At 48.6% G+C, this 27,814-nt stretch overlaps 1 protein-coding gene across 3 annotated transcripts in view; it reads left to right on the top strand.

Moving 5' to 3' along the window:
• FRMD6 (FERM domain containing 6) overlaps positions 1 to 27,814 on the top strand; it is a 73,782-nt gene that overhangs the window by 22,844 nt on the left and 23,124 nt on the right. For 2 of the 3 annotated variants that reach the window (XM_034768394.1, XM_034768395.1), the window contains exons 2-6: positions 11,520 to 11,769; positions 13,503 to 13,593; positions 17,662 to 17,741; positions 19,091 to 19,167; positions 21,560 to 21,746. In XM_034768394.1, the coding sequence (XP_034624285.1) occupies positions 11,671 to 11,769; positions 13,503 to 13,593; positions 17,662 to 17,741; positions 19,091 to 19,167; positions 21,560 to 21,746 (534 nt within the window). In that variant the 5' untranslated portion in view covers positions 11,520 to 11,670. Of the gene's footprint in view, positions 1 to 11,519; positions 11,792 to 13,502; positions 13,594 to 17,661; positions 17,742 to 19,090; positions 19,168 to 21,559; positions 21,747 to 27,814 lie in introns of those variants that run through there. The other variant, XM_034768396.1, reaches the window with a different exon arrangement.

A 27,814-nucleotide genomic window follows, 5' to 3' on the forward strand; every position in this document is an offset into this window, starting at 1 on the left:
GTCCCGGCTGCCAAATGGAGACCAAAAGGGACAGGAATGGTAACGTGTTTTTAGGCAACAGAGAGGCTGGCTGGTGGTCGACAGCTTGTTGCTCTGCCACAGACTGGGCTGTGTTAGTGTTGCCAGCCCTTTCCCAGAGTTAGTTTCATCGCTCGGTATCCTAAGGCCATTGGCTTGTTTTGCAGGGAGTGCCTTAAACGGCTCTCTGAACCACGTGGTGGTAGATGTTTGCTTCTGCATCAGGCTGCGCTGACTGTCTGAACAAAGCAATGCGTGCATGCTCTGTGGCTCTAGCTGTTTTCAGCTGGTGTATCTTTTCTGGCCTTTTAATTTCTAATTTAAATGACAAGACCAGTCTCAAGTCTAAGCAGGAAATATGATATTAACTTGACGCTCTGTGGAATCGGAGCTGTATTCTCTCCTGACTCCGAGAACAGTTTTTAGTTTAACCTTTCCAGTGCCAGCGGCTAAATTCACCAAACGTATTGGGTGCGCCCCTCACTATCAGCAAGTGTTTATCATCAGCCTGCGGGAACAGAAACCAGGAGCTTGCGACAGTTGTGGCTGGCTCTTCTTTGTGTGGTTCCCTGACCTCAGGTTTAGATGAAGTTTGTATTCCTGTCTGTGTCCATTGGTATCCCTTTACTTTTAGCAGTTGGTTTTATTTCCTACTGCTTTAAAGAGACCTTTTTTGTATCTGAGCAAACTGGAGACAAGGAACCGGTTACAGAAAAAGCAATTTGCTAAGTCTGCCCTCTTCAGTATTCCCTTTGCTGTTGTCTCTGAAGCCTGTATTTTAATAAGGACCCGAATCCCTCACAGTTCAGCCTGTCTTTGCTTGATTCGTCAGCAGAGTAACTATCCGCTCAGCCTCTTACTTATTTAAATTAATGTGATGCCACAGTTTAGCACTTGAGAATTTTATTGTAGGATCACCTAGGAAGAGCAGGTGATCTGAAGAACGGAAATATTATCTGAGACAAAAGCCAACCAGGTTAAAGTCCCACTGTGCAAACTGAAGAACAGGAGTACTTGTGGCACCTTAGAGACTGCCACAAGTACTCCTGTTCTTTTTGCGGATACAGACTAACACGGCTGTTACTCTGAAACCTGTGCAAACTGAGTAAAACTTCCAGCAGTGCCCAAGTGACTGAGCAGCCTAAGACACATCTGAAAACGTTACCCAAGTCTCATTTTCGACAGTGATTTAGCCATTTGGAAACCCAACGCCCACTGACTTTCAATGACAGAGTGACTTAGGCACTAAGGATTCCAAGTCACTTTTGAAATGAGACTCCTAATGAACGTAGATTCTATGAAAAATGTTACCCCTAGTAAATGAAAGTTCCCTTCTCCAAAGAGCTTATGATTGAAAGTCTTCACTAATTTGCAAACATTGCAAGAAGTATTATGAAATACACTTTCAGCTTTCAATTTGTTTATTTTAAATCTAATATGTACAAAGATCTTTCCTCAAACAGGAAGCCTTTGTTTTAAGAGACACGATCAGAAAATTGTATAATAGCTCTTCAGAATGCCCTCTGGACCAGATTCTCAATTACACTACACGGCCAAGAGCATAACTGAAAATCGGCTGTCTGCTTACAAAACCTCCTTGGAAACCTAAATCACTTTTCTCCCTTGCGGTTGTGATTATGATGAGTATTAGTTTAAATTTATGGCTGAGATTTTGCAAGCTGAATTTCATCCTACACACTCGACTTTGCCAAACCAAACTGATCCATCTGAAATTTCACATGCCGGATTTTAGCCCAGGATAGAATATTTTTGGAAAGTTTGGGACAAACCTGACGGGGTATTGCAAAGATTTGGGGGGGCTGAAAAATGAGTTAAGTTTCACTTTTGGAAACTGTTCCCATGGTTTCTATTGGCTCACTTCATTCAAATGGCTTGGTCTAGAAACTCCAGGCTTGTGTAATAATGTTGATCCCCGTGAGGAACAGTGCCTTTGGCTCGTTTTGTGTGGAACTAGTTGGCTATTAACTGCATTTTCGGTATTGCCAACTCAAATGTTGAAAAATAATGATTGGTGCCCCTAAAATCATGAGGTTGTCTTAAAAATCATGAGATTTTAAAAATAATAAACGTTAGGGTTTTTTGTTTGCATCTGAGTTAGGGTGGGCTTGGATTAGATCTTCAGGCTTTTCCCTTCAACCATAAGGGCTAGAAACTCACTTTGATTTTTAAATAGAAGCTGAGATTCTCACGCAATCAGTCTACGTCAGGAAATGGGGCTTTAAGAAAACACCAAATTAATAGTGAGAACTGGCAACCCTGAGGTTTTCATGTTCATAGTAAAGTCTGTGTGGGGCAGGCCTGGTGGGGGGGGGGGGAGAACCATTGCTCAGGCCAGTGCACTGTTTATAAAAACCTGTATCAGTCAGATGTGCCCATATAATGCTTCTGCAGAGCTTCTAAGCTAAGAAGGAAGGAATTGGGAGCTATTGAGGGTGAGGTAGCTCCAGCAGAAATTCGAAACCTTGCAGAGCATGTCTTGCAATGCTAAGTGCTGCAGGGCTCAGACTGAGGGGTTCTGCAGGAGTAGAACACCACCATAATTAGGGACTGCACTGTCTGGACTAACGAGAGGGAGAAAGTTGGGAACTGTAGGTTGGCTGAGATCCGGAGAGACCCGAAAGGGAACCACCCTCCCACTGATCACAGCTTCTGAACGCCGCAAGAGCAGAGCTCTGTCAAGCGCAAGAATTCTGTGCCGCAAAGCACTGGAGCAGCTGGGTATGATCAGAATCAGGTCTGCTGCCTGTAATGGGAAAAATAATCGGTTACTGCTTTTGGACTTCTGTTAGATTTGCAGAGATAGCCCAGCCATGGGAGAGCGAGCTGGGTTCTCTTCCACCTTATCACATGATCAACCAAAGGGTCTTCGGGTTCAGTCAGTCACACCTGTGTAACCTCCAGGCCGGGGGGGGGGGGTTACCGAACTGCCACTAGCGGGTAATGGGAAGGTCGGCGGTTGCACAGGTATTGCTGAGGAGAGGCCCTCTGTTCCAACTGGTGTGAGACGGAAAGAGCTTTGTTCAACATTCAGGGCCCAGGCTGTGGTGCTGGCGTAACCCACAGCAGAGTGCGTTTTCCTGGTCCCCCTCCACGGCCGCTCGACAGAAGATAGGCGTCCGTTACAGCTCCCAGCTATGGAAATTTGGTTCTTTAGGTCAGCAGTTCTCAACCAGGAGTTTCAGGGGGGCCTCGGGACCCCACGACTGAAACCCAGAGCCCAAGCCCTAGCACCCCCCACCACGGGGCTGAAACCCCAAGCCACGGAGTCCCTCGCTACAGGGGGGAACCCCCGAGCACTGGTTTCTTCCACCCCCACCAACTGCAGTGCCAGAGCAGGGCAGTCCCTGGGGAATCTCCACTCCCCAGGCCCATCCCCTCAAAGGCGGGAAGCCAGAGGCCGGCAGCTCCTGCTCTGGTTGGTGTCATGGAGCAGGTACCCACGGCATTCCCCGTTCTGCTGCTGGTGCACGGGCTTGTGGCTGCTCCTCACCTCATGCCGCTGGTAAGAGCTGCCCAGGCAGGGGGACCCCGCTCTGTGGCCAGCAGAGCCCTTGGGGAGCAGTGACCACAGGGGAGCCCTCCTGGCACCCAGCCCCTCGCTACCCCCCCTGCCCACACACAGCCCCTCGCTATCCCCTGCCTCCACCCTGAGCTACCCCCCTCCCTGCACACAGCCCCTCACTACCCCCTCCCTGCATCCTGAGCTACCCCTCTGCCCGCACACAGCCCCTAGCTACCCCTCTGCCCGCACACAGCCCCTAGCTACTCCCCCTGCCCGCACACAGCCCCTAGCAGGGACTGTTCTTCTAATCACAAACATATCTAAACCCGCAGTGTGTGAGGAAAAGTAGCTTTTCCTACAAACATGGCCATGTACAACTACTCCTGTGTCCGAGGGCCCACACGGAGCCCCAAGTCTTCCCCTCCCCCTCCCCCCCCGAGGCTTGGAGTTTTTATAGCATGTTGAGGGAGGTCTCAGAACAAGGTTGAGAACCCCTGCTTTAGGTCATGCTGGCGCAGCTCACGCTTTTAGGTCTGGAGGGGCCCAGTTCGATCTCCGGTGTGTCAGCTCAGAGGGTGGCCTCACATTAGCCCTCGCTAAAATCCCTGGACATATTTAGCTTGTAAACTGAGCATACTTGCTGCAGAGCCATTGAGAGACTGTTTGCAGAATGCTGTCAAATGCTGTCCAGAGTCGTCAAGCTGAAAAAACAAAGCTCTCTTCCTCTAATCTCACTTCATAATCATAATTTGAGTATTACTTACAGACTGGGCCAACAGGAGTTCAGGCAGAAGGGATTTTCCACCCTAGATTGATGGTGTCCCTTATAACGAAGGCTTCTGCCTTTGAATAATTTGCATTGAATTAGCTCCATGTGTCCTCCAGCATCTCTAGTGCTTTTCTGACTGTGAATACAGGAATCCCAGAGCCAGCTTTTGCATCACAGCAGCCATTCTGCACCAGTGACGTTAAATGCTGGAAGGAAAAAGAAATCTTGGATTGAAATTACAGGGGGACCGGGAGAATAGTAGAGGGTCACATACTTCGTTGCGTAAGTAGGCCAAGCTGTGCACCCGGCCAGGCCCTCACCCTCGCTGTGACCACCCGTCCCTTCCCGCCTACTCTGGGCAGAACCCTGTTGATTTTGGTGAAAACTCGATGAACCTGATTTCCATTCTGCTCCGTCCCACCAGCCTCGGTGAGGTCGCTGCCCCGCCCCCCGTTTATCATGAGTGACCAAATAATGAGTGTGGAGGAAATCGGAGCTCTCCAGTTTGAGGTGTCAGGGCTGTGGGTACAGGGCAAGTGCTGTTTTGTTTTCCCCTGTAATTTTTAATGAGCCTTGAAATTAACGTGGCTGTTCTGTGTAGACTCTTGTTTGTTCATAGTCGTGACTGATTATGTCAGGTCAATTCAGGGAATTTCATCGGCAACACTCAACTCGTCCCCCTTGGGCCACGTTACCTAGTGTCATGTAATTGTGTATGCCCAAATCCTGAGACCAGTGTTTGCCCCGTGTGGACAGGCCAATACCTGAGCAGATGCAAGAGAGGGAGGAAGACTCCTTCCCCATGTGGGCGATACAGAGGCTCTCAGCCCCCTCCCGATCATAGGAAGATGAACACAATATGCGGCCTTGCCTGCATGTCCACCCACCCGTCATGGTGTGGTGCAGGAAGCCCATGCAGAGTGAGGCACTGCTCAGGAGTGTGTCCCCCACTGTACAATCCCTAGCTCCCTTTCTGCTCAGTGGAATCAGACCAGTTCTCCTGGGGGGACTCTGTGGCCATAGAGCACGGGGGCTGACTTGCCCTTACCAAAAGATGTCTGCGTAATGCCTACGTTCAGCAGCTCAGAGCTGAGTTTAGCGTGGGGCCCTTCGCTCTGAGTTTCCTGATTTTTGTTACTGCAGCGGAAAGGCTGGGGTCTAGTGTGAGGCATGTTCAGACTAGGCAAATGAAACTGGCACGGAGGCCAGCGCTCTCCTTCAGTCGGAGGCAGATATCCGCTGAAGGAAGGGGGCACCCTCCTCAGGGCAAGCGTCAATCAACAGGGTATAAAAAGGAAAAACTAGTCTCTTTGCGAGACATTTGCATGTTTCATTCTGTAGGTTATTTGTGCCTTCATAAATCACCACGGTGACCTTAAAACTACTTGTTCAGAGCTCACCCTTTAAAAGAAAACGCTTTTGATAACTGGATAACATTACCACTGTGTTGCCTAGTTATTCTTTATAAATACCATCAAAACTGCTCCTTTTCTTCTTATCAAAGACGAAACTGGAAATATTTTTAAGGGCAGCTGCGGTAAATGAATCTCATTCTATTCAACCGAAACCTCCGTCAGCTGGAGGACCCCTTCGTTTCTGTGCCTAGCGTATGCTGGGCACGTACTCTGAAGTGTGTTTCATAAGACATCTTGCCTTGAGCTGATTTTTTTCTCTCTCCTCTTTGAGGGCCATAAATTTGTTAGTCTCTAAGGTGCCACAAGTACTCCTGTTCTTTTTGAAATACTCAGTGAAGAACTTGCTGCAAAGGAGAGAGAGCCCAGCTTTTCTCTGCTATCCTATTTAAAGCTTCTTTGCGTATCCTATTGTAACAAGTGGTGCCATCGTCTCCATCGGGGTATCAAAGTCCATAACAGAAGCTGGCTCCTCCAGTTGAAGAGAAAAGAGCCTGTAGGAAGCGAGCAGGTCCCAGCCAAGATCCATGCATTTTCAGTAACTGCCAAAGATAATGCAAATCTCGGATTGGCCTCTTCAGTCACATGAGACGTTGCAAACCATCTACATCATAAGCTGCAATTCCCACCATCTCTTGCAGATGAAAGGATGCCAACAACAATTTTGCATTTCCTGGTTCAGACGCCCACAAAGCGCAGGGGAGTGTCTGAGCAGAGGAAATGGTGATAAATGTGCAGTTGAGGCCAGTTTCCAGGTTCTTTTGAACTATTCCGTGACCATTACAAGAGTTTGGTTAGTTTAAGGCCTGTCAGTGGTAAATCTCCACAGGTCTGTTTTTCGTATTACCGTAGCATCCAGAGATCCCAAGTATGATCAGGGCCCTATTGTGCTACGCGCTGCACTAACACCTACTAAGTGACAACCATCCATACCCTGAAGAGCTCTCAGTCTAATTCAGAGGTGGGCAAACTACGGCCCGCGGGACCATCCTGCCCGGCCCTTGAGCTCCTGGCCGGGAAGGTTAGCCCCTGTCCCATCCCCTGCTGTCACCCCTCCCCTGCAGCCACGCCGACAGCGCTCTGGGCAGTGGGGCTGTGAGCTCCTGCAGGGCAGCGCGTCTGGCTCCGGCCGAACGGCGCAGCTGCCAGACATGCTGCTCTGAGCGGCATGGTAAGGGGTCCAGGGGATTGGATAAGGGGCTAGTGATCCCGGGGGGCAGTCAGGGGACAGGGAGCAGGGGGGTTGGATGGGGGTGGGGTCCCGGAGGAGTGGTTAGGGTCGGGGGGTCCCGGAAGGGGGCGGTCAGGGGACAAGGAGCAGGGCGGGGGTTGGATGGGTCAGGGATTCTGAGGGGAGCAGTCAGGGGGCGGATAGGAGGCGGGGGCCAGGCTGTTTGGGGAGGCACAGCCTTCCCTACCCGGCCCTCCATACAGTTTTGCAACCCCAATGTGGCCCTCAGGCCAAAAAATTTGCCCAGCGCTGGTCTAATTAGATAAGACAGAGGGCAGGTGGGGAGACGGAGGCACAGGGAGGTGCGGTGACTTGTCTGAGGGTGCATAGCAGGCCCATGGCAGAGCCAGTACAAGATTAACCGGGTTTAAGCCTAGAAGGGACCACTATGAGCATTTAATCTGACTTCTTGCATAACACAGGCCAGGGAATTTCATCCAGTGACTAGCCCAGCACCTTGCAGTGGAACTAGAATTAATCTTTTACAAATCTTGATTGAAAGACTCCAAGTGATGGAGAATTTACCCCCACCCCTTAGCAATCTCACCCTCACTGTTAAAGCCAATTTATTTCCAGGTTGAACTTTGCTCTCAGTCTGAACCCAGGTATCCTGAGTCCCCGTCCAGTACCCTAACCATTGGACTGTGCTGCCTTGGATGGCACGTGTCAGATGTACAGTCATGGCACTAAGAAGAACAGGAGTACTTGTGGCACCTTAGAGACTAACAAAAGTCATGGCACTGAGTGTGAGCGCAGCATAAGAACTTTGATACACTAGACTAGAAGAGAGGGACCAAATTGTGTCCTTCATTCTAAATGTAGCATTCAGAACATCAAACAAATAAGTAAATGAATGAGAGGGAATACCTGTTAGATATGGGATCCATGGGGAACAACAATGGAGATACATCTTTGTGGGAGAACGGAGACATGCTGGGGTCTTACTCTGCATTGCAGAGTATGTGTCGTGATTTGAAAACAAGTGAAGTCAGAATCTAAGACACAAGGATCTTTTCCTGGAAAAGGCCAGAAGCAATAGTAAATTCTGCCCTTCATAAAGTCTTGCCTGGGTACCTGGAAAGATAGTGCTGCCCTTGTCTGCTAGCCAGCCTGGAGGATTGTTGCTGCAAGACCTCCCTGCTGGGAGGGAGATGGGTTAGCATCGCTATGTGCTCTCCCTGACACCAGATAGCAATAGAGGAATCTGAATGTACTCCAGCATTTGAGGTGCTTGGAATCTGAGCACGGTCATATTCTGGGCTTTATTACAAGATCAAAATGGAGCCGTAAGGGATGGTGAATTTTACACTTTAGACCGTTGCAAATTATATCAGTAAAGCAACTGCAGTAATATCTCCCATCTGACTGGAGCCTTTCAGCTGCTCAATTACAAAATGTTGTATGTAGTGATAATTCATGTCTCAGGGCTTATTCCACTTTCTCCTTTTTAAAGCTGCTAAGAAAATTGTGGTTTCCTCCCAGTGGTGAGACTTCAGGTGTTTCGAATTTAACACGTTGAAAGTGGGTCAGTAGAAACATTCCTTCTATTTTCTAGGTGCGTTAATTACCAGTCGATAATTCCTGAAAAGAGAGACTGCGCAATTTAATTCAAAATAAAGAGTCAGGTCTCCAGCTGGTTGACGTCAGTGGAGCTGTGCTGATGTACGTCGACTGAGGATATTTGACGTATATTTTAAGAGGAAAGTTTCCTGAGGTTAAGACCATTTAAGGAATCGAATTTCAATAAGACATTAATAACTTCTAAAATCCCTCCTATAGACCCGTTTCGATGGGGAGGAGGGGGACACTGAAATGGGAAGCACTTACGCTAACTGCAGAGGAATGAATAAATCGCCTCTATAAAACCCGAAAGGAAAGAATTATGAGCTTCCAATTTATAGTCTCGTAAAAACAGAAGCGCGTTTTGATTTTTTTCGTTTGTTTAAATCCTGAAATAATCAGAGGTCAGAATGTAAGTGATTGTGGCAGAAATAAATGGATTAAGTTAATCAGAGCTATTGGGTGTGTGTTGCTGAGCAGTTCTAAAGGTCCCAGCCATTCTTTCTGCTAGCTGCAGCAAAAGAAATCCAAATGCACTGCTGTTTCTTTCCAAAAAGAACTGTTTTGTTCCTGCTGTATATACATTTCCCCCTTCTTAATATGCCAGTAAAGCCTTTTAGAGGCTTGTCTGAAACCAAGTCAGAAGCCTAAAACTGCCAATTCAATGCTTTTCAGGGTTAGCTGGAATTTTTGCCCACTGTAATTAATGTCTCTGTGAGCTTTCAGTCCTAGGAGGTTTCATGGTTCAGTGTAGCTCTCTGATGGGTACTAGGTTGGCCTCAGACCTGTTTTTGTTCATATGGGTAAAATGGTATGTCCTGTTCTCTTTGCAACAGGGCCTGGATAGGTGGGAACTCGGAGTGGTATCCAAGTAACATAATGGATGGGTCATCATTAAGCAGATGAATAGCCCAAGTCAGTGGGACTGGCAGCCTGTTTTAATGTTATCCATGCGCTTAAATTCCTTGCTGAATTGGGGCCTTAATACAGTTGGGAGCAAAGACCGAGTCCAAATAGCTTCCGTGAGTGACTGTTTTAACAGAGTGCCTTGCAGATCACTTAGGGCTTCTAGCTTTAGAATGGAACGGATTGGGTGGTAAAAGTCTGCCCAAGGTAAAGCTGATTTAATAGTACGTTTTGCCTTGTTCGAAACCTCACCAACTTGTCAGGCTTTAACATACCACTCCTAGGAGTGCAGACTCTGCATGCAGACAGGGCGGGGGGAGAGGAGTGTCTGTATATTGGGGAAATATACGGAGCAGGAATTAGCGCCTTGATCTTGTAAAACATTTACACGTTGAACTCAATGAGATGGCTCATGTATAGACAGCTAGTCGTGTGTGTGTGTGTAAAATCCGAGCCAACGAGGCCAAAGACCAGCCCAGCACAAAACTGCCAGTGTTCAACGTTATTTGGAGGCTCACAGACACAATGTATGCTTCCCAAAAAAAAGGAAAGTTGAGATCTGGATGCCGTGGTAATTTAGTTTACCCTTTTCAAAATCACTAAATTGGGTGAGATCGCTATCATTTTTCAAGCCTCTGAAAGCGCCTATCTGTGCTAATGAGGTTGGACTGAGAGAACCCCTTATAGACGATGTCGTTTGACTGCCATTTCAGTAGCCGTGTAGTTTTTCATGAAACAGGTCTGTAGAAGTGGGGCAGTGAAATTTCAGCATCATTTGCTGCTCTCTGCAATACCTGTTATGAAACTGCTATTCCTTGGTAATTCTGTCTGCTGATGTACCTTTAGAACTGGCCTGGGATGTTTTAAATGAGAAATAATAAATCCCATGTTAATCCTCCGAGAGGCAGATGGTCAGAACGTACCTTGAAGATGCATTGGTAGCATTAGAGAGGTAGTATAGAGGCTACCGCATAAGACAATGAATTGCATTTCATCAAAGCAAGCTAACTAAAGACAAATACGTCTGCATTGAGAGTTGCAGCTGTTAGTTCCACATCACTTTGTAGATGCGTAAGGGTGTTAGGAAATTAATGTAAATCCAGCTGGCTTTTTGTTGCTAGGTGTAAGTGATGGGTCAGACCAGATGATCATAATTGGTCCCTTTTGACCTTAAAGTCTATGAGTCTATGAGTTCCCAATCTGAGGGGCAGGTGCCCGAGAGAGAAGGGTGGGACCAGATTAACCCAGGCAAACATGCACTTCTGGCCCCTCTACAGGCCAGCTAAACTAGATGCATTTATACTAACCCTGCCCTGCCCAGCACAGCTGCACTAATGATTTAGTAACCCAAGTACAGCCAGCTTGGGCTACATGGATGTCGCTTAGTTAACCTTCCCCTTTCCAGATCAGTCAGAGACTGGCTTCTGCTGCACAGACGCTGCCCTGTTAACCCCCTTGGGTCCATCCCGCTAGGTTTCCTGGCTGGCTTCCGTACATGGGCACTCACTGCAGCTCCCCGTACTTCTAGCTGGTCTTGAGGCTGTTGCTGAGCGAGTCCTGCGGGCAGAGTAGAGGGGACGCGGGCTGCTGGAAGCTCCCGCATAGGAGCTGGCCCCGTAGAAGCAGCAAGGAGGAGCAGCGCTGGCCACCCCACTGCCTGCTCAGGTTTGGCCTTGTGACGCTGGGCCAGGTTGGAGTGGTGCTGTGACCCCGTGCGCCAGGTCGTGATGCCACTCACTCAGATTTGGTGCATCCCCCCACAGCCCCATCATGACAGAGGGGCAGCCAGGCCGAATTTGAATGAGTGGCATTGTGACCTGGGTCACAGGGTCGCAGGACTGATTGGGTTGGGCCCCCCACGAATTGGCGCCCTAGGTACGTGCCACGTGTGTCTATGCGTTAATCCAGCCCTGGAGCAGGGAACCCTTTTCGGTTGTAACATACGGTCTCAGGATGGGAGAGTCTGAGAGCCACTGAGGGAAACGATTCCACTCAAATGCATCCCAGCGTCTAAAGCTCTGGAGCCCTTCCTCAGTTCAAAGAAGGCTGTTGAGATTCCGTCCCTGTTGATATGACCCTCACGTGTTCTCTCCTCCCCAGCTATGGCACCCCCAGAGAGAGAGGCCAGAATGTCCCTCCTGTGACGGGTTTGTGATGAGGAGAAGCTGTTGGCTGCCGAGTGCTCTGAACCTGAGGTTTCTGCTGGGTCTCGGAGCGCCGCGTTGAACCACTAGAGAGAGCCCAGAACACAATGAACAAACTGAACTTCCATAATAACAGAGTCATGCAAGACCGCCGCAGCGTTTGTATTTTCCTTCCCAACGATGATTCTCTCAACATCATTATAAATGTAGGTAAACGCCTTAACCCAGGTATGTCCTGTGCATTCGTCTAGCATTGGTCTCCTTGGACGTTGTGCCCGCAGCCGGCATTGTCCTGATTGCCTCAGTTTTACTGTTGGAGTCTGTCTCGCTTTATCACACTCTGACACCTGTGACACAGGTGATCTCCAGTCTGCTACTTGACTGACAGATGAGCAGAATTATCTGTCCCAGGCAACTTTCCTTGCAACACAATGTTCAAAATTAGTTTAAAGCAGGCTTTTTTTTAAGAAGTCCACTTGACACGCAGTTTTCCTTACTTCTCTATGTACATTTACATCAAACAGCGTGGAAAAGTGGTAACTGGAGGGCAGGCACAAATGCTCAGTTAGTTACTTTTATCACTCGTTTTTTGTAGCCTCTCCATTTATATAACATACACATTTTCCGTGTCCTAAATCAAATGTATCTAACAAATGTGTTTCTAAAAGAGGTCAGTCTTCTGTTGTTTTAAATGTATTCCTCCATTTACAGTTATTCACATTTGCAGGTGCATCAGGATTTTACTGTCTCTGTCTCATTGGGCTTGATGCTCGGAGAATTCATTCTTCGTGCACGGCTCTAGCTAAATCCAAGTGACGTTATGTTAAGTGTAGTCTATTTATGTATCATTAGACCTGGGTCCAGTTAAGCCCTCTGACATGTATGCCCAACCCCCATTGGTTTTGAAAGGACAAACATAGAGGCAGAATGGAGCCTTTTGACAATAATATGGGCAACTTGGCTCTTCCAAAGGGCCGGGCTGGAATTTATTCTGGAGAAAGAAACCAAAATTGTTCCACTCTACAGGTTAATGAGATTCTAAATGAGGAGTTGTGTGCCTGATTCCCTGTCCCTGTGTAAATTACTGGGCACAGCGCAGGGCAATGGAGAACCAGGCCCTTTCGGACAACTCCAATGGGAAGAAAAACTGTACTGCAAATTAACAGGGGCAGCAACGTGGGGGTCACTTTTAGTTCGCTTTATTCTTAAACTCTCGTGAGTCCTTGACATTGTAATATATGGGCAAATGGGTTTTTGAACCACAGCCCTCTATTGGCTGGAATTGGAATTGTTGGACTGTGTCGTAACTAAGCCCTAATACTGATACCACTAAAGAAGATCCTCTTTTAGCACAAGTGGTAGGTTTTGTCCCTTCTCAGGGACTCTGCAGAGCTAAGGTCCTGGGCCTTTGGTGGTTCCTAGGCCTAACACCAGCCCTCTGCACAAGGTTGATTTTCATTCTTGGAGAAGACCAGAGTTTAGTCCTTCCTGTGCAGTGCTGAGTGGCCACCACCTACAGTATAGTGACAACCTTGAGGTCCTAAGTGACACTGGATCTGCTGCACTGTAGCCAAGGCCTGTAGGTGTGAAAGGCCTTGCCCGTAGCAGACATTTTATTTTGTTAGAGGCAAATATTTTGTTAGACTGATATCAAAAGTAGTGACCATCTTGGCCTACCTTTGGGAAGTTAAATGTCTGTCTCGTGCAGTGGGTAATGGGATCAGCTGGAATTTGGAGTATGCATGGTATAGAATACATAATGTATGTGCCTAATATTTTACATTTCTTGGTACACACTCAAAGGTCCCATTGACCTTCAATGGAAGCCGTGAATGTACAATGGCTTCAGGATGGGGCTTGATTAAAGATCATAAAACACCCGAAGAACATATTGGCAGATTCTCATTAATGTTTTCAATCTTGTGTTTTTCTGCTGCAGGTTAAAATATTATGTCGTGAGTTACTTGTCCAGGTGTGCGACCTTCTGAGGTTAAGGGATTGTCATCTCTTTGGACTCAGCGTCATACAAAGTAAGTCTCCGTCTGAACTTGCGTACTTGAAACAATGCTATGTCACATACAGATGCGCAACAGAAATATCCGGGTTGCCAGGATAAGAATAAACTGCCACGTCATGAGTGAAATGTTGATAAACCACTTGAGCGTTATTATAACAAGGGATGATAAATATAAAGTATTGTTCATTGTAGCACTGTTCCTCTTCACCTGGAAATCCCCATTCATTGTGGGCCCTGATTGGTGACAGGATAAGGCCCTGGTTTGGAGCTGGCCCACGCCTAAGTTCTATTTCCTTGCAGTTTCCTATATATTTTGTGAGTTCAGAAAAACTGCCATGTGCTCTCTGATACTGTCTCGTCACCAGGGAACCCAATCAGTCCGCAGTAAAGTCAGTGAGAGTTGGATCAAGCCCCGGGTGAGCACTGCTGCTGTTAAGGAGGCACTCCCATGTGCTTTTCGTAGTTCCTGAAGTGGTGTTAAATCACCACTTTAGAAAACAAATAATTCTTCTTTACATCTTGAGTCAAAATGTGTTTTGGTTTCCTTCAAAGTACCCCACAGCTTTTATACTAGATTGTTTACATCCTTATCTGTTCACCAAGCAGCATCTCTTGGAGGGGTTTTTGCTAGGCACTCCCGGAGGGCGGACTAACCACACAAGACCGAAATGTCCGAGGAGTTGCAGTGTGTGCGGAGTGCCGTGCTGCGTTGAGACCCCAATTCAGCACATACCCAAGTAATGCAACAAAGCGCTTGAGTACGTGGTTAATTCTCATCGAAGTCAATGGGATTTAAGCACATGTGCAATTGCTTGGCTGAATCAGGGTCTGAGGGTACATCTGCACTGCATCGTAAACCCAGGTCTGTGGGCCCCGGGCTCGGCGGTTCATCTGCATCTTGAGCTGCGTCCACACTGCACAATGACAGGGCTTGGACCTGACTCTCAGCAGGACCCGGGCTCTGAGCCACCCGCCTCGCAGGGTCCTAGGACCGGAGACCTGAGTGCTTGCTGAGCCGAGTCAGGCTGATTTTGTACGTGGACAGGAGGGGGACTCGCGTACATAGAGTGCCCTGCTCTCTTCTGAAGTTACTCAGCAAGAGAAATGTAGGCGTTGGGGTTTATTTGAGAAGCTTTTACTATCCGGTGAAGACCTTGATCATGCAAATCAAACTGGGGGACTGGGGTCTACAGGGTTGCATTAGTTCTAAAGGCTTTGATCATTCATTTGGAGCTCCAGTCCAGATTCTCAAGGGTATTTAGGTGCCTAACTTCTAGTAATTTCAAAATACCCTTGAGGATCTGGGCCTTGCTTCCTTGCCCAGGAAAAATCCAGCTCCCGGTAGCAACCCCCATGTTTGAGATCCATTTAACAATGGAAGGAGTTGAAGGGGGCTCTGAAAGCAACACCTCCCCTGCATACGATTCAGGCGAGGTCTAGTATAGAATTCCCCCATGTTGGAGACAACACTTTTGTTAGATATAACGCGGTTTCACCTATAACGCAGTAAGATTTTTTTGGCTCCCGAGGGCAGCGTTATATCGGGGTGGAGGTGTATTTAGAAAGTCCACAGACATTCTATTACTGGTGGTATGAGACTTCCAGCATGTGTCACTCATCATGAAGTCCGCATGATCAGTCACCTTTTTCCCTACATTTTATAGATAGGTACGTAAGGAGAGGGTCATCCAGTTCCTTGGTGTGATTTGGTGGTCTTTAACAGATACCATTAATATCCCATCTTGTGCTTTATCTGTTAGGACACTGACCCATAAGCATTCAAGATCATTTTCTTCTAAGTTATCAGTGACACAGAAACAGATAATGCCATCTTTGACATAGGGTGCCCTTCCCCCTCCCCTTTGCCCCACTCACGCCTTCCTAAATAGGTTATAATCACTGATTTTAATATTCACATCATGCAAATCATCTCACTAGGTTTCAATAATACCAACTAGATCAAAGTTCTGCTCACAAATGAGCAATTCCAGTTCCTCTCGTTTGTTACTCAGGCTCCTAGCATTGCTGTACAGGCAATTCAGAAATTTCTTCTCTTCATGTCCTTTGGTTCCTTGATTAATTTTGTTCTCATCTTGATTTTGTGCTGAGTGCTTATATCGTCCTTCTTTTTACCCTCCCCTTTATTATTAGTTTAACACCCTCCTCAGGGATCGGCTGGCTTGAGTAGTCAGGAGATTGGTCCACCTTCTATGGGGACACGGGGAGCGTTGAGTTGAGTTAAGATTACTTCCATCTCAGTAGAAGGGGAACCAATATTCCACTTAACCAAAACTCTACACCGCTTACCTAGCCAATGGTTCGCTTGCCAGATCTTCTGCCTTCTGGCTTCCTTTGCTCGTGGGACAGGCAGAATCTCAGAGAAGATCGCTTGGGCATGCTTCCAAGTTCCCTGAAGTGATCGACTATCTGAGATCTATCCTGCAACGTGGTGTGATTAGTGCCAAATATGAACCATCACCAGTGGATCCTTGCCTGTCCGCTTCAGAAGCCTATCCAGTCTTAGAGTGACATCTCATGTCTTAGCTCTGGGAAAGCAGCACACCACCCTGTTGTCTGCCTGTCCCTTGGCAAATGTTCTTTAGATTCTAAGTACTGAACCCCCCAACAAGGATTGTCTGTCTCCCTTGGATAGTTGGAGAACTTTGTGGGCAAGCTTAATATTCTTGCAGGTTGGGCAAGCTACCAACCCAGGATGTGCCCTGTACATCCCTCCGTTCCCTTGGACCAGCTGGATCTTGAGAGGTTTCTTTCACAGATTTCACATTGAGGACCTGGTATCAATTGGAAACTTCTAGCTCTGTGGAATTCCTCCTGGTCCTCTTCTCTCTCGTGGCCACAGGCTGCCCTTCCTCGTCTATCTCCAGCCACGTCGGATGCTTCTGTGACCTCTTGCTTCTGGTGGTTGCAAACCACCAGATCACTTCTCTAACGTCCTTCCTCTCCAATTCCTTGGTGGCCAGCTCCTTTCTGCCTTGAACCTGGGGTACTGATGTTTCCCGAACTTGGCTGTTTAGAAACTCCTCTGTGTCTCTACTTGCTCCTCCAATCCAAGAATCCTTTTCTCCAGCACAGCCACCAACGTGCACTTCAGGCACAGCTAGTCCCTTCTGGCTTCAGGCAGGAAAGAAAACATGGCACATCTGTTGCAAGTCACCACCATTGTTCCATGGCTGGCCATCTTGAAATCACATATACAGCTGAACCTGGAAAAAAAGAGCCTCTCACACTCCCTCCAAAACTGTCCTGTTAGCTGCCTCTGTTTGCGGCTCTTGAGTTCGCCTAGCAAGTGACTTTCCTGTGACACGTCTCCCTGCTTAGCTCAGCACTGCCCCTCAGGGAACGATTAACCGCTCTGGGTATGTCTATACTGCAGTTAGACACCTGTGGTTAGCTCGTGCCAGCCGGCTCAGGCTAAGGGGCTGTTGAATTGTGGTACAGACGTTCCAGGCTCAGGCTGCAGCCCGGGCTCTGGGACCCTCCCGGGGTCCCAGAGCCTATCCTGCAATTCAAGCCCAAACGTATACACTGCATATAAACAGCCCCTTAGCCCAAGCCCCACAAGCTTGAGTCCGCTAGCCCAAGCCAGCGGTGGGTTTTTACTTGCAGTGTGGACATACCCTCAGAGACTTCAAACAGTGGGGCTGAACAAAGCACCAAGGATTTACTGTGCTGAACAAAGCACAATAAATATTTCTTGTAGTGCTGTAGTTATATAGAAAGCAAGAACGTGCCGCCACACTGCATAGTCACTGGCCTCTACTCGTGAGGGCTGGCTCTTGCAAGGAATCTAGAAAGATGCTTCTAGAACCTCGAGGGCGTGAGAGGTGAGTATATGGAATATTTGCCAATGCCATGGATGAAGATCTGAAATTTTTCCACAGGAAATAGGTGGATTTGTTGTTTACGCTAGAGAGTGTTTAAATAATGCTGCATTTTCTTCTTTTGAAATGTGTTTGGGAGCTTGCATAACTGTGGGTGTGAAATTTTTATAGTATGTTTTTTTAAAAGAAATCTTGGGGAACCATTTGCATTCTCCTTTCTTATCCCCTTTCTAATGCAGACAATGAACACGTGTATATGGAATTATCACAGAAACTCTACAAATACTGCCCAAAGGAATGGAAGAAAGAAGCTAGCAAGGTATGACCGTGAGTTGGGTTGAGAGGGGCCAGTTATTTCCTCGCTACAGATTCAGTGTTTCATGTATCTGGAGCTGTTGCACCTTAGGGGAAGGTTTGAAGGGTGCAAAATTTATAAGACGAAGAGGAAAATTTGAAGCATGCAAAATTAATTAAAAACGAATCAACTGCTACTGATGAGAGTGGCACAGGCTGCTCAAAAAGACTTCTTAATGTGTGTCCCTCTCTACCTGCAAAACAAGAGGGAATCTGAAGTTCTCAATCATTAAGTGATTTATAAATGAAAAGCTTGAGAAAATAAAGATTACCTAGATGGCAATTGAATACTGCTGGATTGTAGGATGTCTGGGAGGCTAAATTACGGAACATTTGGGGAAACCTGGGAACTACATTAGGACCCCAGAGCATTAGCCCTCATGATCACCGGCAGATCTGTCAAAACTAGTCAACCCATATACCAAGCTCTGAAGTAGGAGATGTCAGACAAGAACGGTTAGGGGATGGTTTCTTGTAATGAGGGACAAAAGGTCACTGAAAGGAAAGCAGTGGGGCTGAGTGTGAGTTGAATCTCTGCAGAAAAGTTCCAACCTAGACAGATCTACGGCATCTCTTGTAGGTTGTAGATTACAGGAAAAAAAAACATTAAAATAACAAACTCCAAACATGACACTGGTGTCTGTCTCCTCTTCTTCCCTCCCCCGCCCCTTTACAGCTGCTGGAAACTAATTTTTTTTTAAATTCACAGAATTTGTGAAAATTTCATAACTGGAATCTTGCGGGGCGGGGGGCGAGTTTCAGAACAACATGAATTTTTTCTCTTAATTTTTTTTGCAGAATTTTCCTCAGAATTCGCCCTTGCCCCATTTTTGAAATCCAGTAACTGTTGAACACCAAACCTTTTCCGTTTTGAAACGGAAACTGAAACTTTCTCATTTTGAGAACTATCCTCCCCTGTGACTAACCTGGCCATATGAAATTGGCAGCTCAGAAAAAGATTCATGAAAAATGAAGGGATAAAATATATCGAACAGTCAACGGGGTAAATATTTTTTCCTTGGGAAGTTTTCCCCAAAAATGGAACATTTTGAAAACTTCAAAACATTTTTATGAAAAATGTCCAATTTAGAAAAACAGCCAGACTTTGATCTACATTGTTCCACTAGCTCCACCTTCTCTGGTTTCCTGGATGTGGTGGTCATGATAAATTTTGCACTGAGAAAATCTGATACAAAACATCAAAGATTGCATTAGCTTTCTGATTTCACAGCAAACTTTGCAAAAAATTATACTCTCAATGGTTTCTTTATGTCCTCTGTGGACAGAACTCTGAATATTTTCTCTCCATTGCAGGGCATTGACCAGTTTGGTCCCCCAATGATTATCCACTTTCGAGTGCAATATTATGTGGAAAATGGCAGACTGATCAGGTAAAGGGAAAATATTCCAAAAAATGCCTTTTTGCACCAAAAAATGCTGTATTGTTAATGGAAAAAATAGACAATATCTTGGGTTATTCCTGTTTGGTTAGAGTTCATTGCATGTATTGTAATTTTGTTGTAGACCCTCAGTAACAGCGGATTGCTAGAAAAAAAAATTATTTGTAACTAGCCTTTACTCGATCGGTTTCATATTTCTATCCTTATAAAGATTAACAATAGCAAAGTGCTCCTCTGTGGCTGGTCTGAGCGGGGAGAAATTGTTTTGTTTTTTACTTTAGCAAAATACAATGAGTCTTTTGTGATCTAGTTTGGGCAGGTTGGTTTACAACATATTGTATTTTTCCATTGTATAGCAAAAAGCAGGCAGAATTCAGCTTTTGTTCAATTAACAATCTATGCCACTGAGCCCAACTTCTCAAAAAGAAGGGTGACATAGCTCATCCCAATGCATGTAGACATGCACCTGTAACTGAGCCAATGGGGGAAGAAGGGGGCGGAGTCGGGGGGCGGGGGGGAGGCAAGAGCCCTTCCGGGAGGGCAAAATTGCTTGTTTGTCCAGTGTCCCGACCACACATTGGTCGGGACGCGGGACAAACAAACAAATATTGGGACAGTCCCGATAAAATCGGGACGTCTGGTCACCCTACCCGGAGGTACAATAAAGGTAGAGAACTATTGTGATTGTGTTGAGGGTTTGCAGACTACTGGGAATAACCATTTTAATTTGAGTGGGAAATTGTTCACTAAAGAAAACAGAGGAAAATGACTAAGAACCTGAATCAGTCATGTATTGTTTACATGAACTTTTCACTGTATTTATATCGATGGGCAACCCCCTGTCCTTTCCACAGGCAGTACCCACACAGATGTGTGCACAAGAGAAAACCCTGACCTAGGAATTCCTCTGCTACGATGGGATTGTGTGGTGTTCATGTAGTTTCTCTAGGGTAGGGTTACCATACGTCTAAGTTTTCCTGGACATCGCCTCTTGTTTGATCCTCCGCCGTCTGTCCAGGCGGATTTTTCAAATAGGCGGCGATGTCCGGGTTTTTTGTGGAGCAGATGTTGCAGATCCAGAAAGAGCCCCAATTGGTCCACTTCCCGATAGGTCCCTCCCCTGCATCCGCATCTGATTGGTCCTTTGCAGCTGCTGGATCCTGTCCATCCAGGCCCCAGCTCCCAGCCCTGGGGATGGGGAGAGCCCCACAGGGAGGCACTGACTGACAGCCGTCGCTGTGTACCGGGTCTGCGCCAGCCACCATGACAGGGAGCGACACTGCCCCCCACCTCAGGAGTGAGGCCCCAGGTCCCAGTGCGGGTGAAACGTCACTGAACAATCAAGGGTGAATGTAGAGCCGCTAAAAGATGCTAGGTCTGTCAGTAGCAGCCTTCAGCCCCGAAGGAGCCCCAGTCTCGGTGCATGGCAGGGCATCCTCCGCACGAGCCTGTGTCTCATTGCTGCTCCTGGGGCCTGCCCCTCCTCCCCTGGCAGCACAGCTCCCTCCTTGCAAGGAAAGGTAGAAACCAGAGACGGAGCTAACATTACAACGAGCACCTGGCTGCACCAGACACCCCTTTCCCTCTCGTCTCGTACCTGCCCAGCGCGCACAGATGTAAGGGCGCCTGTGCCCCCCGATCCCCACTGTCCTGTGCTCAGGCAAGACCTGCCTAGACTCAGCCAACCCAGAGATACCATGGGGAGGGGAGGAAGGTGGGTGCTGTGAGAGACCCATTGGAGCAGTGGATGAGACGGGTCTGGGGGGCAGCTAACTTCGGAGAAAGTTGGGGAGGGACATGGGAATCAGGCAGGATCCCTCTGGCTGCCCTCTATCTATAAGCTCCAATTCCTTCCCTAAGCTGTCCCCACCACATCAGTGCCCATCAGTGGCCGTCCTGCTCCCCCAGTTCCTCCCTGCAATCCCCGGCCTCCTTTCTCAGCAGCCTTGCTCTGCACCCCCGAATCAGCCGTGAGTTCTGCTCCCAGTCTCAGCTCCCTCCCTACACTGGCGGGGCCCCACCTCCCCGCTGCCCTCTCCTCAGATACCCTCCCTTGAGTGTCGTTCACGCCAGCGCCTCGTGCTAGCTGCCTCGCTGGGGTCAGTCACAGGCAGAGCCTCTGAGGCGTATTGGAGGCTGGAAACTCTGCCCCTGCCCTCTTGCGGGGAGCTCTGAGATGGGCCCGGAGGCGCATTTGGCCCCTGTGTAGCTTCCCAGCGCTCGCAGACGCCCACCGCCCCAGCGTTTGGAAATTACTCTGTTTTGCAGGGGGAAAGGTGCTGGAGGCGGCAGCGTGCGTCTGCGTCACCGCCCCGTGGTCCGCGGGGCAGGTTCGTTCTGTCGTGCATGCGCTCACGGTTCTGCTTTTCTTCTCTCTCCGCAGTGACAGAACAGCCAGGTACTATTATTACTGGCACCTGAGAAAACAAGTGCTGCATTCCCAGTGTGTGCTGCGCGAGGAGGCCTACTTCCTGCTGGCAGCCTTCGCACTGCAGGCCGACCTGGGGAACTTCAAAAGGAACAAGCACTATGGGAAATACTTTGAGCCGGAGGCTTACTTCCCTGCATGGGTAGGTGCTGTGGGCTATGCCGTCTCGTTGTTCCCCGGGCAGAGAGCCTCCGCGTGCACGACTGCCTTCTTCCCCTGCTCGTTTCCAAAGGGGTGAAGTGCATTGGGGCGAGAAATACCTTAAATGGGAGCTTGGTAGGGGAGCGGGAACCCAAGCGGTCATAGCTGCTGGTAGCGTTGCTCTGATCCATTCCATGTGGCGGGATCCCGCGTCAAGGCGGGGGTGGAAGGTGGTTATGTTTGTGCATAGTGGGAAATGTGTGCTGGACTCATGATAGGGTCTGAATGCAGATGCTGTGCTTGGGCATCAGGGTTGCGGTGTTTCTCCTGCAGCATAATGCTCGCTGTTCGTTGTCCCAAGACGCCTAGGGGGGATTATGTGCCGGGGTGGCCTATGGTAGCCGGGGGCTGGACTTGATGACCAAGAAGATCCCTGCCTGGCCTATGTTCCTGTTACATTCAGTGCACTCAGATTTCCAGAGAGAGGGAAGGGCTTGCAGCCCTGAGACTGGAAAGGCCTGCGGACTAAGCCACGGGCTGGTGGGAACTCCACAGCACGCAGGTGGCCCAAAGCAAGGGCCTGTTTTCTCCTGGAGTTGCAATGGATGGACTAGAGTTGTGTGTACGGCTAGTAATAGTGAGTGGTATGGGCTGCAGGGATGGCGAAGCCAGGCTGTACGTTCAGCGTGTGCACACTCGGTCCTCTGTACCTGCACACACCCCATTGCCCTGCAGGGTCAGCTGGGCCCGTGCTGAGCAGGCCAGGTCTTGCTCCACCACCCATCCGTTGCTGGGCTGCCAGAGCTCCGGATCTGAGGCCCTGATTCTCCCGCCCTCGGCACAGCCGCTCGCGTGTCCCTCCGGAGGCGGAGGGAGCAGCCCAGTGTTCTGAGAGGGGCCAATCGGCCCCAGCTCATTCGGGGGGCTCTGGCGGATGGGGGGGTTTGTGTGGTTCTTGGGCTTTCCAGAGAGAGCGAGTCGTCCCCTCCTGCACTCTGCCCATCGCCGCCCCCGCGGCTCCTCGCAGCTCCTGTCTTCACGTGGGACTGGCAGGTGCTGTTAAGACCATACTCTGACAGTAGGTGCAAGTGGTCCATTTCCTGCTGTATTGTTTGATCCCGTGGAGCCTGTGACTGTCTTGTGGCTAGCTGATAGGTGGTGGTGTCGTTATTGGGTGAGATCCATGCAGGACACACTTCAGAGGAGGCTGCAGCCCTGCCTTGGAGATGTTTACAGTCTGTGACCATGGAAGGTCTGTCTAGAGCAGAATGTCCCCAGTGGTACTGCAGGGCCAGCATAATCTACAGACGAGATCGCGCCGTTCAGCTGGAAATCCACACCCTGAATTTGTTTTAATGGGTTTAAAATTGTACATAAGGAAACCTAGAGGAACGTATCTCGTTCAAGCCTGCCCAGCTCCCGGCCCAGCCGTTTCCTCTGGCAGGCCCCCTTCCTGCACGGCCACGGCGCAGGCAGTGCAAATCTTCCCCTTTCTCTGCATCGCTCCCTGCAGCAGAAGCCAGCCAGGGTGCACGTAACCAAAAGCCAAGATGGGGCCAGCCTTTGTCCTGCACCAGAAAACAGGTGTGAAGCTAAAGGGACACAGTCTACGTGTGAGTCGCGTTTCAGTCCTCGTATGTTGTCGTACCGGCACCTGCTGCAGTTAACAGAGTGCGGTCGCTGAGAGATGCTGGTGGGGGGAAAAAGTCATTGCTCTCCATTTAGTCAGCTGGGTTTTTCACAGCACCTTGAGTATAGTCAGTTTCGCTGTTGTCTCCTTTAATAGCCCTGGTCCAGGCAAGCCCTTAACTTTCAAGTATGCAAGTGGTCCACCGGGACTACTCAGGTGCTTAAATTAAGCATGGGCTTAACTGCATTACTGGAGCGGGCCCTTAGTCCGTTTCCCCTTTGCTGAAACAACTAATAAACATCAGCGGGGGAGCACCAATGCCTTCATAAAACCCTGCTAGGGTGATTTTTAAATGCCAGGTGATACTGTTTAAAGGGGGCTCTACCAGAAACAGGGTTTTTGTTTTTGTTTTTTTTAATTAAGGCAAATTGTTATAAACATGTCAGGCTAATGTGGCCTTTTTAGCAGTTTTTTGGGACTCCTCATGGCTCTTCAGCTGCATCCAACCTGCATGTATCATGCACTCCAGTCTTGCAAACCCTTATGCACATAGGTAACTTACCCTTGTGCATGTTTGCAGGAGCGGGGCCTTACTTTGATTAGTGCACGGACGGTTCTTTCTCTTGGCCTGTGGGTTAACGTTACCACTTGCCGTCTCTGATGTGCTTGGCTGGCTAGTTGTGAGCTTTCGCTGCACGTTAAAACACTCCAGATGACACCCCCCTAGTGAAAACATGAGTGCACTCACAGTGTAGACTGGTTACACACTTAGAGCAGGGTTGAGCCAGTGTCTCCATTTCAAACCTTCCTTTTCAGGAGCTTACATCCCACCTGGTTTGACAGTGCATCAGGATGGAACAGTGTACCCCAGCTTCAGCCCAGCTGGGAGTTGTTTAAACTTTAAACCCTTTATAGATCTGTCAACAGCCTGCAGACAAGTGAGCTCTTTTCTCACTGTCGCTGCTCTCTTGAAAATGAACAGAAATGATATGTAACCCATCTGTGACACCTGACAAGTGTAAACTGTCACATTGCTGCCATTAACTTATCTCTCATGTGCCACAATAGTAACAATCCCATTTTACACTTAGGGAAACCGAGGCAGGAGAGTAGTGACACTCACTCAAGGCCATCTAGTGACTAAAAAGCAGAGCTCAAGGCTGTCTCTCCCTGGGCCGCTTCCTATCATCCACCTCCCACCCAAAGCCTTGAAGTCTGAGGCAAGGTAATAAAGGAAAAGCAAATAACAGCAGCTGCAGCCCCACAAGACTCAGCAGGCAGGCATTCCTCCCAGCGAATGGCTTCTGTAGCACCCTCCCTCAGGAGCTTTCAGGGTGGGTCTCTGCCCTGCCCTGTCTGGCCCCTTCTGTGTTGTCTGGTTCCCTTTTAAGCTCCGCCTCCAACTGGGGCCAGCCATGGAGGGGTAGAGGGGTGGAGTGGTCTGGGCCCAGAGCTGTTCCTTAACCCCTTCAGTTCTGGAGTGGGGTTTATACACCCCGTCACAGTGCCCCCACTGTACCACTGCTGTACGTCTGTCCTGAACGGAGGGCAGGATGGCAAGTAGAGCTCTTCACAACGGCTTTTCATGAAAATGGAAGTTTCCATGGGAAATATCCCATTTCGATGCCTTTTGGTGAGGGCAGGGGGGAGGTTCATTGAAAAATGAAAAATTTTCAGCAACTACCTTGAATCCTTATCAGAGCTCTTCCCTGCACCCCTTCAATACGTCAACGTCCTTTCTGAAGTGTGGACGCCACAACTGGACACAGTGTCGCAGTAGTGGCCTCACTGGTGCCATTTGCAGTGTTAACACCCGCCTGCTTCTAGTCAATATGCCCCTGCTTATGCTTCCAAAGTTTGCATTTGCTCTTCAGCCACCGCATTACCCTGGAAAATCATCTTCAGTCGCTGGCCACCCTGACCCTAAAGTGACTCGTTGGTGTCAATGGTTTTGCAGTCAGGGCCAGCTCTAAGATTTTTGCCGCCCCAAGCAAAATCAATTTTGGCCGCCCCCCTTCCCCCCGTTTTTTTATTACCCCATCCCCTGGCCCCGTCTCAACTCCGCCCCTTCCCCAAATCCCCAGCCCTGCCTCCTCCCTCCAGGCTCTCAAGCCTGGGAGGGAGGGGGGGGAGCAGCGGCGCACGAATCAGCTGTTTCGCGCACCGCGGCCGCTCGGGATCTCCCCTCCCTTCCAGGTTTGAGAGCCTGGGAGGGAGGGTGAGCAGCGGCGCATGAATCAGCTGTTTCGCGCGCTGTGGCGGCAGCAGCAGCGGAGGTGAGCTAGGGCAGCCGGGGCACATTTTTAGGGGCAGCAGGGGCGGCATTCTGGCACCAGCCATGCCACCCCTAAAAATGTGCCGCCCCAAGCACCAGCTTGTTTTGCTGGTGCCTAGAGCCGGCCCTGTTTGCAGTAGCCATTGGATGTGCAACATGAAAAGGTTAATAAAGACGTAGGCACTGTTGTCCCTTTTTGATTGCCCCCCTTATTCTCTTTAACAGAGCTCACTGGTTTCGGCCAACTCCCCGTTTAGCTGAAGAATAATTACCTCGTTTTCTTAGCCCAGAGTCACTGCATGTCCCACACAGCATCTAAAAACTCACTTCAGAAAGTTGTTTTAGTACGCTGGGGTGTACTTGAATGGGCAGAATTTAGCCAACTGGTCTCATAACCAGTTGCTGAAATGCTTGACGATCCCAGCCTTAAAGCATTACCAAGGAGCCTAAGGGAGTTAGGCACTCAGTTCACATTGAGTTTTAATGGGATTTGGGGGTTTGACTTTGAAATCGCTAGCCGAAAATGGAAGTAAACATCTGCTTTTGGGGAGTCAGTCCTATTTCTTGAACACTAGGATAATCCCGCTGCAACTTTGTGGGTTCCCGAGAGCTTTGTGAAAGTGTAGGTCACTCTGTGCTCGTAGGTGCTTTGTCCTTTTTCTTCGTTAAGAATGGGGCAATAAGCTGTTTGAAAAACGGTCATGAATAACTGTCTGTAGTGGATCACTATATTTCTCTTTGTGAACACTAAGGCCTTATCTACACAAGGAAAGGTTTGCCACTACAGCTGTCCTGGTAAATCCTCCGAGTGGAGATGCAGCTTCTAAAAGTTCTTTTGCTGGTATAACTATACCACTTCCCCAAACAAACTACGTTGTATCGCCAAAAGGACTTTTTTGCTGCATCTACACTAGGGCTTTTTCTGGCAGTTAGGAGTGTAGGGTTTTTTTTCCATACTTAACCAACACAATTGGTTAAATGAGGCCGAAGGGCAAAGCTCTTCTTCAGATCCACACATGCTTATCGCTGACCATGGCTTTCAGACTGAGCGACATCCAAGTGAAGTGCTCAGCTGGTACTGTTCGGATTCTGCTAAATACCTAAGCAGGCTTTCTGGGAGACTTGCCTGCTTCCCTGTCTCAGAGGATAGGGCTCAAGAACAGCCCTTTGTGCTGTGATATTTATCCACATTTTACCACCACCCCAAAATGGCTTAAATGAAGTCCTTTCCAGGAGCACACGTTAGGCCACATCTTGCTGCCAGTGAAATAACTGAGTGCTTTCTCAGAGGTGGACTCTATGGAGAGTGGCCGCGTCTCTGCATACAAATACTGAATGATGGATGTAAAGATCTCTGTGCAAACTTTCGCATCCAGAGAACCTTGTGTGCACGGTGAGCATCATGGAAGAGTCGAACTTAATAAGAACAGAAAATAAAAACACACACCTCCCCACTCCCGTGTTTTAGCCTCTTTTTGCCAGAGGATGTTGTGAAGGCCAAGATTATAACAGGGTTCAAAGAAGAACTGGATAGGTTCATGGAGGATAGGTCCATCAATGGCTATTAGCCAGGATGGGCAGGGATGGTGTCCCTAGCCTGTTCGCCAGAAGCTGGGAATGGATAACGGGATGGATCTCTTGGTGATTACCTCTTCTGTTCATTCCCTCTGGGGGCACCTGGCTTGGCCATTGTTGGAAGACAGGACACTGGGCCAGATGGACCTTTGGTCTGACCCAGTCTGGCCGTTCTTGTGTTCTAACTGTTCTATATCCGTATGTCTAAGGCCTGGTCCACACTAACCCCCCATTTCGAACTAAGGTACGCAAATTCAGCTACGTTAATAACGTAGCTGAATTCGAAGTACCTTAGTTCGAACTTACCGCAGGTCCAGACGCGGCAGGCAGGCTCCCCCGTCGATGCCGCGTACTCCTCTCGCCGAGCTGGAGTACCGGCGTCGACGGCGAGCACTTCCGGGATCGATTTATCGCGTCTAGACAAGACGCAATAAATCGATTCCAGAAGCTCTATTGCTTACCGCCGGACCCAGAGGTAAGTGTAGACCTACCCTTAGTCTAGCCTCTGAAATTGCAGAGGAGAAAACCCACTACTCAGCATGAATATAGTCTATAGCCACTTATAATGGCCGTTAATGTAAGGTGATCT

The sequence above is a fragment of the Trachemys scripta genome, chromosome 4 (assembly GCF_013100865.1).
Source record: "Trachemys scripta elegans isolate TJP31775 chromosome 4, CAS_Tse_1.0, whole genome shotgun sequence".
NCBI classification, from domain to species: Eukaryota; Metazoa; Chordata; order Testudines; family Emydidae; genus Trachemys; species Trachemys scripta.